Source organism: Aythya marila (assembly GCF_965140915.1).
Source record: "Aythya marila genome assembly, chromosome: 1".
NCBI classification, from domain to species: Eukaryota; Metazoa; Chordata; class Aves; order Anseriformes; family Anatidae; genus Aythya; species Aythya marila.
Window position 1 is genome coordinate 149,767,479 of NC_139042.1, and position 19,087 is coordinate 149,786,565.

Genomic DNA, 19,087 nt, shown 5'->3' on the forward strand with positions numbered 1-19,087 from the left:
TCGTGTTACAGATTAATCACAGAGCAACTGTGGTTTTAACGCGTGATGTTGAGCTTGGTGATGGTTGTTGAGCTTCATTCCTCTTAGAATGCAGAGAGAAGGAGAGATCAGCCCTGAAGAGAGTTCTTGGCTTTAGCTCTGAATGTAACTGCAGGGCTCTAGATTGTTTTTCCCTGACATAGGATAGCATTGTTCTTCTCAGTTTTACCTGTTTTCATTCTTGTCTTACACTGTAGCACAAGGTAGACTTTATGTATAGCCCTGAGTGAACAGGGCTGGTTATGTAGCTTGGTTATGGCTTGGTTAAATGTGTGATTTTTCTTTTTGTACTTTTGGGGCACAAGGCTGTGTCAAGGCTACTTGTTTACATAACTGAATTGGGAATTGCTGATAGACGTGCACTGAATGAAATCAGTGGTTTAAACCAATTGCAAGCTGTGCATTCAAAACTGCAGTATAAATTTTGATTATATAGCATGCATTTCACATAGCGAACGCTTTAATCAGATTTTGAGAGTAATTTTGCTTTCTGACATTACTGTGTTAATGAAGAAGAACATACGCCAAGAAACAAAGAACACACGGAAACAGAAAATATGTTCTGTTCTAAGGATTAAAAAGATATTAAAGGACTTATTTTATTTACAGGAATGCACCTAAAATTATAGAGACATCAGGAGTTCATTTTCAGGTGGGAATGATTTTGTACCCTTTCGCTTTTGTTAATTTCATGCTAATATATTTGTCTTCATTCTGAGGAAAGTAGCACGAAAGTGAATTTCAAGTACAGCTTTCAATCTGGAGTCTCCTTTAAAGACTTTACTTTGTTAATCAGCTTTTTCTGGCCTTTATGTGGAAAGGGCTGGTACCTCTGTCTGTCAAATTCTAGCTTTTGTAGGTAAAAAGTTCTGACATGCTTTGTTACTGTGTGCAATATGTGCTTGTGCTTTCAGCTAATTTTGAATATCCTACCTTCAATATTAAATTAGACCAGTGAACTTTAGGTGGTGCCTACATGCAACCTAATGTTCCTTGTGTCCCACCACAGGACGTACCAAATCTTTAAACAACCAAAAGACTGGCTTAAATGATGTCTTAGATAATGACTTAGCTCATGTCTTGCTGGCTTTAAAACAACTGACATTGTATATGCAATGCATCACTGCAGTGAACATTACAATAACTACAAGCCTTCTCTTCTACCTTTTATTTATTTATTTTGTTAAACAGGCAATGTATGAGCATCTGGGAGAATTACTGACTGTCTTAATCACTCTAGATGAAATAATTGACAATCATGCCACTTTGAGAGATCACTGGACCATGTACAAGAGGTGTGTCTCTGAAGGTGTGAAAAATACTCTCATGACATAAAAGCATGTGCATGTGTCTTGTTTGAAGAAAGTCAGTTTAGGAATGTGAATTTTTATTAGCCCTGAGTGCTTACCAGAAAACTCAGTGAGGAGCAGGGGGAAGCTTCCACTTTGTCCTTCTAACAGCATCAGTAAGTTTTTACAGTGCTGAATGTTTTGTATGCCATTCCTGAAACTGAACGTGGTAAGTATATTGAGAAAGTTTAATGTTAAATGAACGTTTAAATGTTTAAATGTATTCAATAAGAAATCTAATTTTCCATTTCCCTTTTGATCACGGGGATGGACGTACAGATTTGAGTAAGAACGCTATCTAAAGGAAGAGCTGGAGTCAGCAATTACATAGGTAGTTGAAGTAGTGGAAAAATAACTTTCAATGAAAACCTCAATAGATGGTAGTTGTTCAAATAAAAGTGGCTTACACAGACTTTTTGTTTGTTACAATTTTGGAGTTGTTGCTAGGCATGTTCCACGGAACACTGATATTACCAAAATAGTACAGGATGTGATAAAACTGTTAGCATGTTTTAATTGTTTTGCATCTCTGTGTTCTATGCCTACCCCTTACAGGCTGCTAAAATCTGTCCATCACAACCCTTCCAAGTTTGGAATTCAGGAAGATAAACTGAAGCCATTTGAAAAGTTGCTGTTAAAACTGGAATGCCAATTACTTGATGGAATGATATTTCAGGTAATAACATTAATGTTCACCAATATGATAGGGGAAACTGGTGCTAAAATGAGACTTTTCCTAGAATGTCTTTCAATAGGATATCACACTTGTGTATTTTTCAGTGTGTGTGTGTGTGTGTTGGATTTGTTGTTGTTTGATTTGGTCTGGCTTGTTTCAGATAGTGATGTGTGAATTTGGCTGTTTTGCATTTGTACATTTTTTTGAAAAAAAGCTCGATTGTAAGATCCTTCCCTGCTATTCTCTTGTGCTAGAACTGTGCCAGGCTTTGAATGGTAGCGGTTAACACTCACTGTTTTGCACAACAAAAGAAATGCAGAGAATTTGGCATTAGGACTGTGTATTCTCAGGGAGTCTGATTTTCATCCAGAAATTTTAATAGGGTCAGGCTTACATAGCATAGGTCCGCTTCATTCTAGCTGCAAATTAAGATCTCTTCATGATCTTTGAAATACGTTGTGTGACCTCTTGTTACATATTTGTCTCATTCCTAGCATGTGAGACAAGTACTTGTCATTAGGAATCACTTTAGTAGTGCATACCCATGAAATGTGCAAGTGTACAGCTGGAGGAGAAGAATTGCTCCTTTTTCAGTATGTTTAATTTAAATGCGTTCATACAAAAAGCCATTTTACATTAAAGGGTTAGTATTTGAGACGCTCGTACTGGATGTTGCTGAATTTGGTCACAGCAGAGCCAACTGAACAGGGTGAGCAAGAACTCAGTTCTTGCTGTTACATTGTAAATGGCATAGGGAAGAAAGTTCTGGTCTGGAAAAGCCTTCAAAAGTGAAATTGTAGCTAAATCATTAAATATAATTAGGCTTTTCCTTTCAAAACTGGTACTGATACCCAACTATCATTTTTTTCATCTTAACTTTCTATAACGTTGCGTTAGTACAAAAGCTTAATTATGTTTTATTTGAGACATCAACAGCATTTGTCTGCTATTCATTCAAGATGTTTCCCCTCCTGTCCTGCCAGTACTTCTTTCTAACAAAAACAATAATACATGAAAAAATTCTCACATGCAATCCCATTAAAGACTATTCTAACATAGTTAGGAAAAGAACCACCAGTGTTGTGGGGTTTTCATGCTATGAGACAATGAAATACATCCTACATGTTACCTGTATGATGATCTTGTTTAGTTAATAGTATTGCATATTTGCAGTAACATATTAAATAATATGTTAGCACCTAGTTTCTCATCACTAGCGCTAGCATCGTGTGGTTTCTTTGAAAGTGCCTTATGGAAGAAATACTAAATCAGTAAATACATTGAATGGTGGTAGATTTTTATTGTTCTTTGGCTGGTTTTACTGTTAGACGTAAGAGGTTTTTAATGTTTTCTGTTTGCTTTAGTACACTAAGTAACTTAAATAGATAATAAATCTATCCGAAGTAAAGTTTAAGATCGGTTTATGTCATACAGCACTAGCCTGAAGTTACAATGTAGTCTTGCATTTTTCTTTTACAAAATCAGTATTCTTTTGAGGCCTGAAATTTATGGCATTATATCATTTTTTTTTTTTCCTTCAGGCCTGCATAGAGCAACAGTTTGATTCCACGAATGGTGGAGTGTCTGTGTCGAAGAATAGCGCGTTTGCTGAAGAATTTGCTCATACTCTTCGCACAACTTTTGCAAATGTTGAAGCCAAACTTGGTAATGCAAGCTGATGTTTATCCTGCCAGGTTCCATGTTTCTAAGTATCTATTGTTTGTCTGAGAGTACTTCAAAAAGCAATTATTAATTAATTTTTTTTTTTTTGGTCTCTGCAGGTGAACCTTCAGAAATTGACCAGAGAGATAGATATGTAGGCATCTGTGGCCTCTTTGTACTGCATTTTCAGATTTTTCGGACTGTAGACAAGAAATTTTACAAGTCATTGCTGGATGTCTGTAAAAAGGTAAGTGCTTTACTTTTTTTGTTAATTAAGAGGGAAAAAAATCATTAATGAGAAGATAATTTTCTTGGCTGTGTAGCATGGTTAAGACTTGGGAACAGGAAGAACGTGCAAGTTACCAAAACAGGTCAGAGAGCAGACTTTAATTTTTTGTTCCTTTTTATAATTACCTCTCACTTATTTTAAAAATGGTCTAAAGCCTGTGCACTCACTTTGTGTTTTACACTTGGTACGCAGAAAGATCAAATAACTTGAAATTACCATTAAAATGTTTCTTCTCAAGATTAATATGGCAGTGAGGACAAAGAGTTGTTTGTTGAGGTTTGAGTATTGCAAGGCTGGTCAAATGCTTTGGGTTTTGATGTTGGGTAGAAGCATACATTTTTTTTGAATGACCTTTAAGTCTAAAGGTGATCAGGGCTTTTTCATTTTGTGTGGTATTAAGAAGTTCTCAAACACTATTAAGAAGCACTGAGAATGGTAATAATTCTGCGTCCAGTGTCCTTTATGGGCTTCTAAGGGAAGAACATTTTTTAATGTGAACAGTAATGTTGTGTAGAAAGTAATTATGCAAAAATAAACTGAATTGTTATGGTTTAAAAGAGGCATAAAACAGATGTTTCATAAGTAAAAGGACAGACACAGTGAATAGTGGCATAGTATTTTTTTTTTCTTGTCATCACTTATGTTTTTTACTACTTCTTAATATTCTGTCCCTTTTCTCCCCTTTCTCTTCCAGGTACCAGCCATCACGCTAACAGCAAATATTATCTGGTTTGCTGACAACTTTCTGATTCAGAAGATACCAGCTGCTGCCAAACTTCTGGACAAGAAAAGTATTCATACAGTTAAAATGCAAAGGGATAACTTTCTACAGCAGAAGGCACAGTCACTTACCAAGTATGCTTCCTAAATATTGCTTCACTGCGCTGATTGTCAAATAACGAAGAAACTTGTGTATTTATAAACTCAGCGTACTAATCTGTTTTGCAGTGTTGCTAAGTGGTGTGGGGAAAAAGGTTGATACCACTGCAATAATGTGTGTTTAACGTTGCTAAAAGAAAGTATTGGTCAAACTTAAACTTTCAGAAAAATGTGTATTACGTTATGTGACCAAAATCACAAAGTTCCTGGCGGTTCTAAACGTTTGATTTTTTTTTTTTTTTTTTCTTCTCAGTTGTTCTTGGTTATTTCCATACTTTAAACTGCCAGTAACCTGAGCTGCTTTCTTTTCTGTTAGCACTCACTGGTTTCTATGTGTTTGTGGAGATAAGGCCCATGTAAACTGACTGACTGATTTATAAAGGGATTTTTCTCTCCTCAGTGATACTTCCCTTGCAAGCATTTTTTTTCTTCAGGTGTTTAACTGCTTGTTTAGTGGTCTATGAAACTGTCTACCTTGGAAAAGGTTTCTCTTTTGTGCTCTGCTTGTCATTTGCAGATCATTTCCTGCTCTAAGTTCTTTAAAAAATCTCTGTAAAGATGAGTTAGAAATTTAAATTCTGTCCTATGAACAATGTGCTACACTGTGTAGAAATGTAACACAGCTACATCTTTTGTTTGTGTTGCAAACTGATACAAGGTGGAAAATGGTCTGAGGAACAGAAATAAACACTTAAAGTTTGCAGGTTGAGTTCCAATCCTGTGTGCAGAAGTGGGTTGGAGAGGAGGGGCAAGAGGGAAACAAAGGACAGTGATTCCATGCCTACATGATCTTCCAGCAGATTATTTTCACTTCTGCCTATTTCTGTTTCACTTTGTGGTTTGCATCCTGTGTCCATTGGAACAATCAAGTGCTCTGACCAAATTTTTTCCTGGGCTTTAATTCATGGGTGGAGCATAAATACACTGCTGCTTTGCTTCTGGTTTTGGGCAGTGGTACAAATCTTCTCTTGCAGCTCTTAAGATTCAGAAAAGGTTTAAAAAAAAGATCTGGGTATTCACAGTCATTTTGAGGACATTATAATAAATCAATTTTTTTTCATCTGCTCGTTTGAATTCTGCTGGTAACTACTACTTGTGTGTTTTTTTTTTTTTTTTTTTTTTAACAAGTTCTTCCACTGCCTTTGATAACTGTTCCCTTAAATATGAGCACTTATTAATGAGTAATTTTTGACACTTATCAATGACCTAAGTACATTTCTGTTGTAACTGCTACTGTATATTGTATTGCAGTGTCAACGTTCTGTACTGTGGAATAAATAGCAGTTTTAAAAGTGATCTCAATTTAAATATTATATCTGGTGTAATCAAAACAGATGATCTTCTGGAGAAGTATGTTATTCAAGAGCAGTCCAGTCTGGCATTGATATAATGACAAGTTCTGTATATTCCAAATTCAAACTTTGAGGAAAAACTTGCAACTTGTAGAGGACTGTTTTATCTGGTGTTTGAAAGCATTTTCTAGCAGTTTTATTTACTGTGTTAATTTAAAGTAGTATGGTATGTACTACTCAGAGGGCCATTTGTCTCTTGAAAGAATGGATTATACAAGATTTTGACTCTTGGGGTATGCTTGTACAGATGTGATGGCTAGACTAATCCTTATCTATTGAGAATGAAAACATAAGTGAATATGATGTTCAGATATTTTTGAGAATGGAGAGATTACTACTCTGAGGACTGAACTCTTTTATTATTGAAATGTAATATATTTCCCATAGAAGAATTCAGGCTTTGAAAGGAGAAAATTCTCATACTCTTTTTATTTGAAGTGAAAAACATTCTTTGTTTCCTTCTCCAGAGATATGCAGTCATATTATGTCTTCGTGAGCTCATGGATGACAAAAATGGAATCCATCTTGTCGAAGGAGCAACGCATGGATAAGTTTGCTGAAGATCTTTCTAACCGCTGTAATGTCTTCATTCAGGTGTGCAGTCTTTTAATATTTTGATACAAAAAACAATACCAAAAAGATGTTTTCTTGCAAGCTGTTGAACTTTAAAATAAATTACAGAAATGCTGTGGTTATCTGTGTGTTAGTGCACAATCTGGGAATTCTTCTAAAACTTGAAATGTCTGGTTGATACTCCTCTGAGTAAATCTGTAAAAGGTGTTTTCCACAAGGCACATGGGGGAAAACAAATTGACTAAATATTCAATGCTTAAAATTTTGAAATTTTCTCTTAGGAAATCTAGAAGGCTTCATTTTCTTTGTAGTAAAGGTGTTATTTTTCCTTTTGAGCCAGTCAGGAGGTGTATAAATTGGACTGAAACAGTGTGTACTTTGGCTTTATTTAGCACAGTACGTTTCTCCAGTAAAAGGTTTTATGTTGTTTCATTGTGCTTTGCCTATTGATGGTACTTTGCAAGAATCTTACTATGTACTGAGGTAGCTGGTTTTCTTTTGGGCCTCCTAACAGCATGTAGTCTTGATGTAAGATGCATCTTACTTATTTTTTGCAAGTTTTGTTATGCATCTGTCTGTCTGACAGAAATCTGATGTGAATAGGCACATGATAAAAGCATGATCCTGGATCTTCCATATCTAAAGACACATATGTACTAGGATGTGTCTCTCTTATATTTGAATTACTTGCAATGGACTTGTAAGGTTGTCTCTGTAGCAAATTGAGTTTCCTAGACCACTTGCCTTTTCCTAGTCTTTTTTTTGTTGTTGTTACAACTTTTCCTTTGAAGTAAGTTGATTATCATTTTTGTCTTCCTATACATGGTCAACAGTGATTTTTAAGTTTGGCAAACTTGGAAAAGGTGTAGGATTTTTTTTTTTTTTTATTGTGGGATGGACAATTCTATTTAGAAAGTGTATGGAACTGTGTAAATACTGCTGGTGGATTTATTCTATGAAAGTTTTAGTTTTTGTGATAGTTAGACCTTTCAGGCGATTAATTAATTCACTGACCTATGTTTAATTTGAATGACTGTAGGAGAGGTTAATGACCAGGTGCTTTACTGACTCCTGGGAAGGTTTGTAATGTCTACCTGATTAAAAAAAGGTCTTACTCAGGTTTGAGATCCCAGGCTTGTTGCTTAGATGGAGTGATTCTCTCTCTATTAGAGGCAAAAGTTAGTTATCTGGCATGTATGAAGGAAAACAGAGAGGACTTACTTGGTATATTGTAAAAATATTTGTTTCTTTTTCCCTGTCTTACTTTATTTTTAGGGTTTTCTTTATGCATACAGTCTTAGCACCATCATTAAAACTACAATGAATCTCTACATGTCAATGCAAAAGCCTATGACCAAAACCTCAGTGAAAGCTCTGTGCAGGCTTGTGGAACTTCTGAAGGTAGGTCACAGAGTGAAAACTGTTGATTTCATGTAGGTTGTCACAGGGAACTTTGATCAAACATCACAACTTTAAAAATGGAAAAAAAAAGGTGGGGATGTTTGTGAAAATGGTGGAGTGGGGAACCTGATAGGGGAAGTGCTTTTGTGTGGCTTCTTGTTCAAGACTGGTTTTGAACAAAGAACAGAAGGTTTGGGAGACAGAACTGATTTATGTAACTTCTAACCAGTTTCCTTAGTCGGTGTATTCTGCTTCTTCTTTTTCTAAAAAGGAAATACTCTGTTTTGGGATTCCTTTATAAAATTACGTTGAACAGAATTGGATTATCTATAATAATAAAAAAGACAGCACTAAACAAAACCAGAAAACTTCTTCGCGCTCTTGAATAGTTTGATTTTCTCAATTTCTGTGACAGTTAATGGCTACTGACAGTATACTGCAAGTGTAAAGAGTCTGTATTTGCAGTGTGAATGAGTTAGCTGGGATAAATGCAAATTCTAGAGTCAACAGTTTTGGTAACTACATCAACTATTGTGTTTTGGCATTGACTTAAGGCAATAGAACACATGTTTTACCGAAGAAGTATGGTTGTGGCAGATTCTGTGACACACATTGCTCAGCATCTACAGTATCAGGCTCTTCACTCTATCTCTGTAGCCAAGGTATGTAACTCAAATTCTAATAGTTGTTATAAGCTAAGTGTTTTTTTATTGAAATCTTAATTTCAACTTAAAGTATTTTTCTTGGTTTGGCAAAAATGATAGATATCTAAACTTTCCAGTAAGTCGTAGGTTTGCCTTAAACCTTACAACATAGACGATAGCTATCTATTTTTTGATCGAGTAGGGGTTCTCTCTTCTTCTCAGCTGCTGCATCTCTTGTTGTATCCCTGTCATGTTCTTTTCCATGTTTATTTCTAGTGATTTTCAGCCTGACCTCTTGTAACCTCCTTTCTGAATCATATTCTAAAAGCAATCTGTTTTAAATCCAAGCAAGCAGGCTGTTACTTATTGAAATCTTTGTCCACATGGCAAAATAAAAGTGGTTAATATATGGTGGCCTACAGGGCTCTAATGTGGGCATAAATTCAATATTTCTCTCAGTGAGGTGAAACAGCTTATGGTTGTGACATACCATAATAAGTACATATTTTGTTTACAGGAAGATATAATTAGTTTCACACATATTTTGTTTATCAGCTCGTGTATTTCTGAATTTAGGGTAAAAGGGAAAATGAGTTTTTATTTTATACTTCTTCTGATGTATTGCTGATTTTGTTCTTTCATTGTGTTCAGTAGCCAAATTACAAAGGAGGTATGGCACTGATATCAGTGCAGCTATAAAACTTTGTTTTTGTTTTGATTTCGTTCACACAGAGATTGCAATTTTAACAGTATATTTCTTTAGTTAGGAAACTTGTTTGATATGTTTGAAATTTGGCTATAATCTCCATTTGTCTGGCAGTTCCACATTTTCTGGTGTAAGCCAAAAAATAAAACTTTACTTCAAAAAAGCTGATATGTATATCAGGAATAACATCAACTAAAGAAGTTCAAAACTTCAAAGCTGCTAAAAAAAAAAAAACTGCATGTCTTCAAAGAAACAGTTTGTGTGTACAGATAACTTCATAACCTTTGCAAATTATGTATGTAATTGCATTACAAATTATTTTTAAATGCATAGAAATATGTTGATACTTGTGAGTGGATATCAAAGGGAACAGATTTGTGAACAGATCTTGATATTTTGACTACTTTCCTTCTCAGAAAATATGTAATCGGCAAATGCTGGCAAATAGAAGAGATAATAAGAACTAATCTTTTTTTATCTGCTGTACTTAGATACGTGTTTAGCAGATGACAAAGTTGAGTAAAGGTCTAAGGCATATACTTTGCATAGCTTTAGCATTGAGGGGTAGGAGTTTCATGTTGAGCACACTTGATTAAAGTTGGAATAGTATTTAACTCTCGTGAAACTGTGCCTCTTCTGAATAATGCTGCTACTCATGAATAAATCTGAGAGATCAACTTAGCCAGAAGACTTGGCTCCCTGCATTTTTTAACATGATTTTTTTGGCATGTTGTCTCTCTGATAAACTAGAACTTGTAGAAAATCAGAAGTTATCATTATTACCACATTTATACATCTTTTGTCTCTTTTCCATAAATTGTATTTTTTTAATTTTTACTAACAATAGGAAGCTACTACTTTTAAGTAAATGATTTAAACCTTAAGTGTATGTTAGAACAACAATTGGCATGCAGTTTATGCAGTGTTTCTATAGTAATATGACCAGACCCATGTTCATACTGAACTGTGCATATTCCAAGCTTGTAGATAGATAATACCACTGAATTGACAGAAGAAGTTAATCTGGATTCAGTTAGCTGTGTTCATAAAATCTAATTTGTTTTCAGAAATACTCAATTTATGACAAATCTATAAACTTTGAGAATAACAGGTAAGATATTGCTTTTGGGCTTAGCTAACTTTTCTCTGAATTTCTGTGTCTTTCTGTCATCAAGAAAAGAGTCATTTCTGATAAAAAGTACAGTGAGCAGCGCCTGGATGTCCTTTCTGCTTTGGTGTTGGCTGAGAACACCCTGAATGGGCCGAGTACAAAACAGAGACGACTAATTGTTTCCCTTGCACTGAGTGTGGGAACACAGATGGTAAGTACCACAATTGTTCCAGACCTTCACTTATTTAGAATCATAGAAACATTTAGGTTGGAAAAGACCTTCAACTGTAGTATCTTATTAAAAAGATATATATGTGTAAGATTTGTCATCTTTTTCTTTTAAACAGAAAACTTTTAAAGATGAAGAACTCCTTCCCCTTCAGTTAGTTCTGAAAAAATTAGACTTGATCAGTGAACTTACAGAGCGGTAAGCAGTGACACATGATATATATTGGAGGCGATGTAGTGTCATGGGGGGAGCTGGGTCTTCTTTGTGCAAATTGCAAACTGGTAGCTGCATGCAGGTCATGATTTTTATATGTATTGTAAACCAGGGATGAACAAAAAGAATTCCATAGCTAAACCTGAAACTTGGTAATCTTTGGGTAGGAAGTGCAAGTCGAGTTAGGTAATAATACTTTGACCACTTCGAAATTCTGTCACTTCCTGAGACATGTAGATAGCCAGGCTTTATGTTAAGCTAAAGTCCTCCTCTTAACCCAAGCTCTGATCAACTGATCATCAGAGTTGTTCATAAATGTTAGTGTAAGTGCACGTACGTGTAGAGTAGCTTTTGAAACCACTAGGCCTTTTTTTCCACTGTGAGTGTAGTTTTAGGGGCACTCAAGTAACGTAACATTAGGCGTCTGAAAGCCAGGTGAATATCTGTTACATGCATATTTTATGGAGAACAACGAACATCACCAGGGGATGACTTGTGGGAAAAATTACTGAGATAAGTATTGCACACAAGTTCTGTGAAGAAGGGCTTGTTTCTCATTTTTTATCTACAGAAGAAGCTTAGAATGTGTTTGACTTCTAGGCTATTCATAGCATGCAATAAGAAAATAATTAGTTAGGATTTTGCTGTAGAGTAACTATTTATTTTTTTATAGCCTGACTAAACCTTGTTTCTAAACCAGGGGTGCTTTGTTTCTAAATAGGCTAATGGAAAACTGAAGTGCTGAATACCTTTTTTCAAGAACTTTGCTTTGAAGTACGTTGCATCTGGAACATTAAAATAAACATGTAAAACTTAGGCTTGAAGAGCAGTTGTCTTTAAACACACTAAAATACATATCACTGTGTTAGAAGAATGGCTTCTTCCAGTTCTTTGTCTAATTAGTAATCTTGTATTCTAGAGTTCGAGCACAATGTGACTGTTGTTTCTTGTACTGGCATCGAGCAGTCTTTCCAATCTATTTAGATGATGTGTATGAAAACGCAGTTGATTCTGCTAGACTGCATGTAAGTAATAAGTTAGTAGTGGGAGGGATTCACGGGAGGAAAGGGAAAAGCTTAGTCTGCAAATCTTAGGGGAAAAAAATAGAACCCCCAAAAAATCCCAGATGAGTAACTTCTGATGCAGAAATTTCTTCTCAGTCTGGAGGATAGAAAAACAATTATTGTTCTGTGTCTAAAGGAAGTATTTCTGTTAGACTGCTGTAAAAATCTCTCTTACTGTCTGCCTCCCTGTTCATCTGTTCTTTGTTCATTTTAATCTGAAATTAACACTTTTTTTTTGCGAGACTTGAACATTTTAAGTCCTTGTTTGCAGTTGTGGTTAAGTATTTCTAAAGCATTTAACACCATGTTCAGTGATGTTGTGTGGGATAGTTGTCCTGTAGCTTCTTCCACCCTGCATTTCTCATTCCCTGTTTGCAAGGGAACTAATTTTCTGTAGCAGTGAATCATGCTTTATCATACTAATCCTGATAAAATCAATTATCTGATCCAGTATGGTGCATGCCATAGTCAATTACACTATGAGTATAGTACAGATCATTTAAGATGAAATGGCTAATAATTATGGCCTTCCAGTGAATGGATCAGCAACAGCTAAGTACTTCAGATAAGCGTGTTAAGTCCAGGGAGCTTTAGTAGTAAGTGAAGTCTGGTTTTGATGAAAGTGGAAGACTAATGATTTTAAATTGTCTGTTAGCTTTGAACACAAACTATCTGAGATGTTGATATGTCTGTCAATCTGTTGGTTAAGCATAAAAGCTTTTTAATTTTTATTTCAGTATATGTTTAGTGCACTGAGGGACTGTGTACCTGCTATGATGCATGCAAGGCACTTGGAATCTTATGAGGTGCTTCTGGAATGCTATGATAAAGAAATCATGGAAGTGCTCAATGAGGTAATTTATTTAAAATGGAAATGAAGGGTAATGCAATGGAGAATGTTTTAGGCCAGTGTCTACTGTAGCAGACATGACGTAATGTATAAAAATAGCTTTGCAACCTTGAGGTGGTGTGAACTATTGAAATAAATAAGAAAATTATCACTTACTGTCTTGAATATTTAGGACGTTATTAATGGTATCTGTGTTGGTTAGGAACATAATACTGCAGACAGACTTGCATTTTGTCAAATCAGCTTTTGGTATGTATGCATGGCTTTTAGTATCAGAGGCTCTGTAAGTGTAGGTGTCCTCTATAGTGACTCACTATCTAGAATTATAAATAATGTTTGGCAGAGAGAAAAATGTGAATTCAGATTTCCCAAATCTTCGGTTTTAACCTTTGAACAACTCTTCTTGTTTGACTAGTTCAGAAACAAATATTGCATATTCTGTGGCAAGTTGCTGAATGAGGTCTTATTATCTAGGCAGATAGCCCTAAATCATTCTTCTTGAGATGAGAAGAAAGCTCTGAGAACATATTTGAAAAGAGATGTTAATTCTGTTAACAGAGCTCTGCAGGTAGGCACTGAATATGATTTTATTTTTAATCTCTCTGAATAGCACTTGCTGGACAAATTATGTAAGGAGATAGAAAAGGACCTGCGCTTGTCGGTTCATACGCACCTAAAACTGGATGACAGAAATCCCTTCAGAGTTGGTATGAAGGATCTAGCTCACTTCTTCTTTCTCAACCCGATACGTTTTTTCAATCGATTCATTGACATAAAAGGTGAGTGGTTATACGTTTTCTTTATCCCATAACTTTCATCTCTTTTATACTTTGGAAAGAAGTAAAGTGATACAGTAAAGCACACTTCCCTAACTAAACTGGAATGATTATTTTAGTTCATCCTTTTATGTGTTTACAGCTTATGTAACTCACTATTTGGACAAGACCTTCTACAACTTAACAACTGTGGCTTTACATGATTGGGCTACCTATAGTGAGATGAGAAACCTAGCAACTCAGCGCTATGGTTTAAGTATGACTGAAGCACATCTTCCCAGTCAGACACTGGAACAGGTACAGTATCCACTGGATGAGTATTGCTTGTTCCATTACACTATCGTATTTGCTAACTGTTCAAAGGATTGAGACAATGGAATTAAAGCCCCTGAGAACAGAAAAAAGTTTGGGGAATAAATGGCCTTTAATTTCTGGATAGCTTCTGAAACAGGATCTGTCTTTGGAGATGCTTAACAATGCTGCCAGTTAAATTCATGTTGGCCAGTTAAATTCAAAGCTAAAGGTTATCATTTATTTTTAACATCATACTTAACTAAAATTAAGACAGATGTACAAAGTCAGAACACTTTCTTAAAATTCCAATATCAACACTTTGACAAATAATACATCTGCAATATGGCAATCGTTAAGTGTAGAAAGGTCTCTTCCCAGTTTTTATTGCTTGCTTCTCAGCAGGTTCTTGTTAGTGAAATGGTTTCACAAGGTGGCTATCAAGGACTTCAGGAGATCCCTGCTTAGCTTAATAGTAGCATGACTCAGAGAAACTTTGAAGTAAGGTTACGTACACAGTAAAGTTACAGTTTCATCAAGTTAATGGTAAAGGTATTCACTGTTTATAGCATGAGTGTAAAAGAAATAAAAATCATGTCTCTGAAGACTTTCCTTTGAGAACTTTAGTATTTTGGATGTTTTAGACTGTTAGCTTCATTATTTGAGTTAGCACACTGTTGAAAGCTCTTAGAGATACAGCCTCTTTTTCTAATGTTCATGATGGCTGTTCCTTCCAAAGTTGAAAGACAGCATTGAACTAAGAACTCCAGCTACTTCTTGCTACAAAAGCACTGTGGATTACGGTTTCTGTTTCTGGGTTTGGCTTTCTAGCACCAATAATGTTTGGCCATTACATTGTTGTAAAGACTTGCATCATTTGACAACATTGGTTTCCTAGCATTTGTTCTGGTATAAGCTTCAAAACAAAAATGCATGTGCGTGCACATGTGCACCCTACCCCCCACAAAGTCCTGGTACAATTCTTGGAAATAGAGTGTATAGATAAAACAGGATGCTCTCTGTGCACAGTGATACTAAAGGGACTTGTTCAAGGGATTATCAACCAAAACAAATTTCAAACTGATATTGTAAATAAAAAAATCCAGTCTTCTAGACATATTGGGCAAAATGACATCAAAAAGTAGCTAGCTGCTTAAGTCTCGATAGAAATCTGTGTGTATGCAGAAGCCTCAACAGTTGTCTTCTCAAATCTGAGGTTGGCTCAATTTCTCTTTTTTAAAATTTGGGTTTGTGGAATAGACCTGTGGATTCCTTGCTTTCAAGGGAAGTTGGAAGCAAAAACAGGCAGAAGTGCAAATTTAAAATGTGAGCTGAACTCACATTTAAATAAAAATTGTGGAGAGATGCTTCATTTTGAAAAGGGAAAACATTTGTTTCCTAAAATGCTTTGAAGTAACAGAAATACACAAATATAGTATTTTCATGTCTTAGTGGTTAGGCATGTCAGTGGTTCCTGAGAATTATTATGATAATTCTCAATATAAAATATTGTTTCAGGGTCTGGATGTTTTGGAAATCATGAGAAATATTCATGTGTTTGTGTCTCGCTACCTTTACAATCTAAATAATCAGGTAAGATATATTCTATACTTTTATGGATTGGTTCTGGTCTGAAGGGAACTGCAGATTATACTTATAAGATAGTAACCCAAGCTGAATATGCACAGTGATAAGCTGTCAAGTAGCTGCTGCTGCTTGATTTTTGGGAATTACTGTAGATACGTCTTGGAAAATGTTCGGTAAGTATGTTTTGAGTATTGTGTGCCAGTAGGATCACTCAAACTCAAAAACTCCAGTGAAGCTGGAAGAAGGCAACAGGGATGTTTGGTTGCTGTATAAGGATGTGTTAAATAAATGATTTTTCAGCTTGAAAAAAGGATATCTTAGGATGGGTCATTGGAGTTGGGAAACAGTGAATGATACGGAGAATATGTACAGGGAATGACTGGTTTCTCTCGATGCAAGAATGAGGGCAACTTTATGAAAATAAGCAACTTCCTGACAGAAAAGGAAGTACTTTTTCTTAAATAGCTAATTTGATAGTGAAGCTCATTGCCATGATATACAATAGGGCCAAAAGTACAAACAGTACTAGAAGAGATTAGACTAATCATTGGAGGATAGCCTCAATAAATATGAGGGTCAGGTGAAGCATCTGCCTTGGAATTGTTGAACCATAGCATTCTAGAAACTGATGGAGCATACCAGATGAAGTTCATTGTATGCATACTTTCTTTTTTTTTTTTTTTTTTCTTTCCCTAATCACCACCTATTAGCTTGTTCTCAGAAACAGGGTGTGGGCTATCTAGATTGGTAATTTATCACAGGGTTAATATAGGGTAAATAATGTTTTTCCCCACCACCTATTCCAGATCTTCATTGAAAGAACTAGTAATAACAAGCACTTGAACACTATTAATATTCGACACATTGCTAATTCAATTCGAACTCATGGAACAGGAATCATGAACACAACAGTGAGTATATTTTGCATATTTGTTGGATTATTCTTTTCCTCAATTCCCCTTCTTAATAGCGCACAAAAGTGTACTGCTTAAGTGCATGAGTGATGATCCAAGCTCCTGTATTTCCCAGTGGCTTATTTGATTGTGCAGTTCTAGTAATGTGAAAATAATGGTTTTTGAGTATTAAAAAAGCAAATCAGTTCTTGGACAATACAAATTCCTATTGTAAAATCTCTTGGGAGTTCTGTCACTTCTGGTTGCTACATAGAAGTTGATGAAGGGATCTGTAAACACATCTAATAAGATACAGATGTTCTGGTAGGACTGTGACCTTCAATAAACATGAAAATAAACTAATAAACTAACAGAATATTTTGATTCCTAAGTTGCTGCTTATTGATACTTAATAGGCAGATACTCCTACTGTACTTAAAGCAAATCTAGCAGACATGAAATGTTAATTTTAGGTTGATCTTATAATCATTAAGCTTAAACATCAGCTTTTGAGTGTTTGAAGTAAAGCTGCAGATCTATGACAATTTGCTGGATAGCTGTAGTGAAGATGGTCACTTTAACTGGTAGAAGGCATTCACCTCTTTGCACATTAAATGAGGGCGCTTCCCACAGCTTGCTCACTACAGCAGGAGTTTATCATTGTGGTCCTCAGATTTGGATACAGTGCCAACGTTCAGTTTAGTTTCTTTTCAAGTTGGTAATTTCAAGTCTTCTGCTCAACTTCTTTCTACCTCTTTGCTGCTTTGTTTTTCTCTCTTCTGGCTCCATTTAAAAATAAAAGGAGGGAGGACTTGCTGAATATTTAACTCACTTGCAAGTAATTTTAAAAGTGGAAGTAATAGAATCATAAAATGGTTTGTGTTAGAAGGTACCATCAGAAATAATTTAATCCAGTGCCCTTGTCATGGATGTGGACATCTTTCACTAGATCAGGCTGCTCAAAGCCTCACCCAGCCTGGCCTAGAACACTTCCAGACATGGGATATCCACAATTTCTCTGGACTACCTGTTTCAGTGTCTCACCATCCTCACTGTTTTAAAAATAAATAAATAATTTCTGATATCTAAACTAAATCTACCCTCTTTCAATTTAAAACCACTCTGATTAAAAAAAAAGAAACGTCTTTCTCCATCTTTCTTAAAAGCTCTCTTTATATGTTGAAAGGTCACAATAATGTATTTGCAGAGCCTTTTCCTTTCAGGCTGAGGGAGCTGTGCACTTCCTTCTTAAACTTTAGTTTGACCTTACTCAGCTATGCTGGTCTCTGGCGTATCTTGCCTGACGGGAATTACACATGGGAATCAAGAGCTCTAGTGCTCTAAGAAAAATGTCTTTAAACATCTGCCAGCTCTGTTCTGCTCCTCTGTCCCTGAGGGCAGTTTCCCAGTGGATCCCATCTGCTAATTCCTTGAACTGAAAGTTTGTATTCCTAAAATTCAGGGTCTTGACTTTACTCTTTGCCTGGCCTGTATCCCTCTGGATCCTAAATTCCACCAGGGTATGATCACTGCATGCCCAGGCTGTACCAGATCTTGACCTTTCTAATTAGCTCATGTGTGTTGATAAGCTACAGATGATGAGGTCTAGAGATGCTTTTCTTCTGGTTGGGCTATCTTATCACCTGGATTAAGAAAGTATCCTGGACATGTTCCAAGAGTCTCAGGGACTGCTTATAGCTTGCTATGCTGCTTTTCTAGCAGTTGTCAAGATGATTTTAGTCCTCTAAAAGGATCAGAGCCTGCGAGTGTGGTGCTTGCTGTAGTTGAAGAAAGAAAGCTTTATCAACATCATCCCCTTGACTGGGTGGCCTGTAATGAATGCCACCCGTGAGGTTTCCTTTGACTTGGCCTCTAATTTTCACCTACAAGTTCTCTACCTGTTCATCACTGTTTCTCAGACAGCTCTCTGCAATCTTTTTTTTTGTTCGCTTGATTTTTGTTACATAGAAGACAACCCCCTGCCTCTCCTTCCTTACTTGTCCCTTCTGAACAGTTCATAGCCATGGATTGCAGTGCTTCAATTATATGATTTGTCCTGCGAAGTTTCGGTGATAACAATTAGATCACAGCTTTTTAACTGCTCTGACTTCCAGCTCCCCTCATTTGTGTGCTGTGTGCATTGGTACAGATGCACTTCAGTCAGGCTGTTTATGACATTGCCTTTTTAGAGGAACAAGCCTTAATTCCTCTTCCATTTCACGTGTTTCCCTGTTCCTAATACATCAGCAGCCCCTGGATCTTCTCTGTTACACAAAACTCCACCTCCTCCTCCTAAGCTTAGTTTAAAGTTCTCTTAGAAGTTGGGCCAGCTTGTTGGCAAGAGAGCTCTTGCTCCTCATGGACAGGTGAATCCCATCAGCTCCCAGCAGACATGGTTTCTCAAAGGTAGATCCACGATCACTGAAGCCAAATCCTTGAGCATGGCACCAGCTACACAAGTGATGAGGAGCATAAGGTTTTCATGCTTCCTTGCACTTTGAGA

The 19,087-nt window shown here is 36.1% G+C and overlaps 1 protein-coding gene across 3 annotated transcripts in view; it reads left to right on the forward strand.

Annotated features, from left to right (window-relative positions):
* Nucleotides 1–19,087, forward strand: part of WASHC4 (WASH complex subunit 4) — a 41,931-nt gene that overhangs the window by 10,870 nt on the left and 11,974 nt on the right. For all 3 annotated transcript variants that reach the window (XM_082778882.1, XM_082778881.1, XM_082778883.1), the window contains exons 8-24: nt 649–691; nt 1,231–1,334; nt 1,944–2,064; nt 3,606–3,729; nt 3,846–3,973; nt 4,710–4,870; nt 6,714–6,840; nt 8,095–8,220; nt 8,775–8,882; nt 10,746–10,892; nt 11,029–11,108; nt 12,043–12,148; nt 12,925–13,041; nt 13,648–13,816; nt 13,956–14,110; nt 15,623–15,697; nt 16,498–16,602. In XM_082778882.1, coding sequence (XP_082635008.1) covers nt 649–691; nt 1,231–1,334; nt 1,944–2,064; nt 3,606–3,729; nt 3,846–3,973; nt 4,710–4,870; nt 6,714–6,840; nt 8,095–8,220; nt 8,775–8,882; nt 10,746–10,892; nt 11,029–11,108; nt 12,043–12,148; nt 12,925–13,041; nt 13,648–13,816; nt 13,956–14,110; nt 15,623–15,697; nt 16,498–16,602 — 1,996 coding nt within the window. The remainder of the gene's footprint in view (nt 1–648; nt 692–1,230; nt 1,335–1,943; nt 2,065–3,605; nt 3,730–3,845; nt 3,974–4,709; nt 4,871–6,713; nt 6,841–8,094; nt 8,221–8,774; nt 8,883–10,745; nt 10,893–11,028; nt 11,109–12,042; nt 12,149–12,924; nt 13,042–13,647; nt 13,817–13,955; nt 14,111–15,622; nt 15,698–16,497; nt 16,603–19,087) is intronic.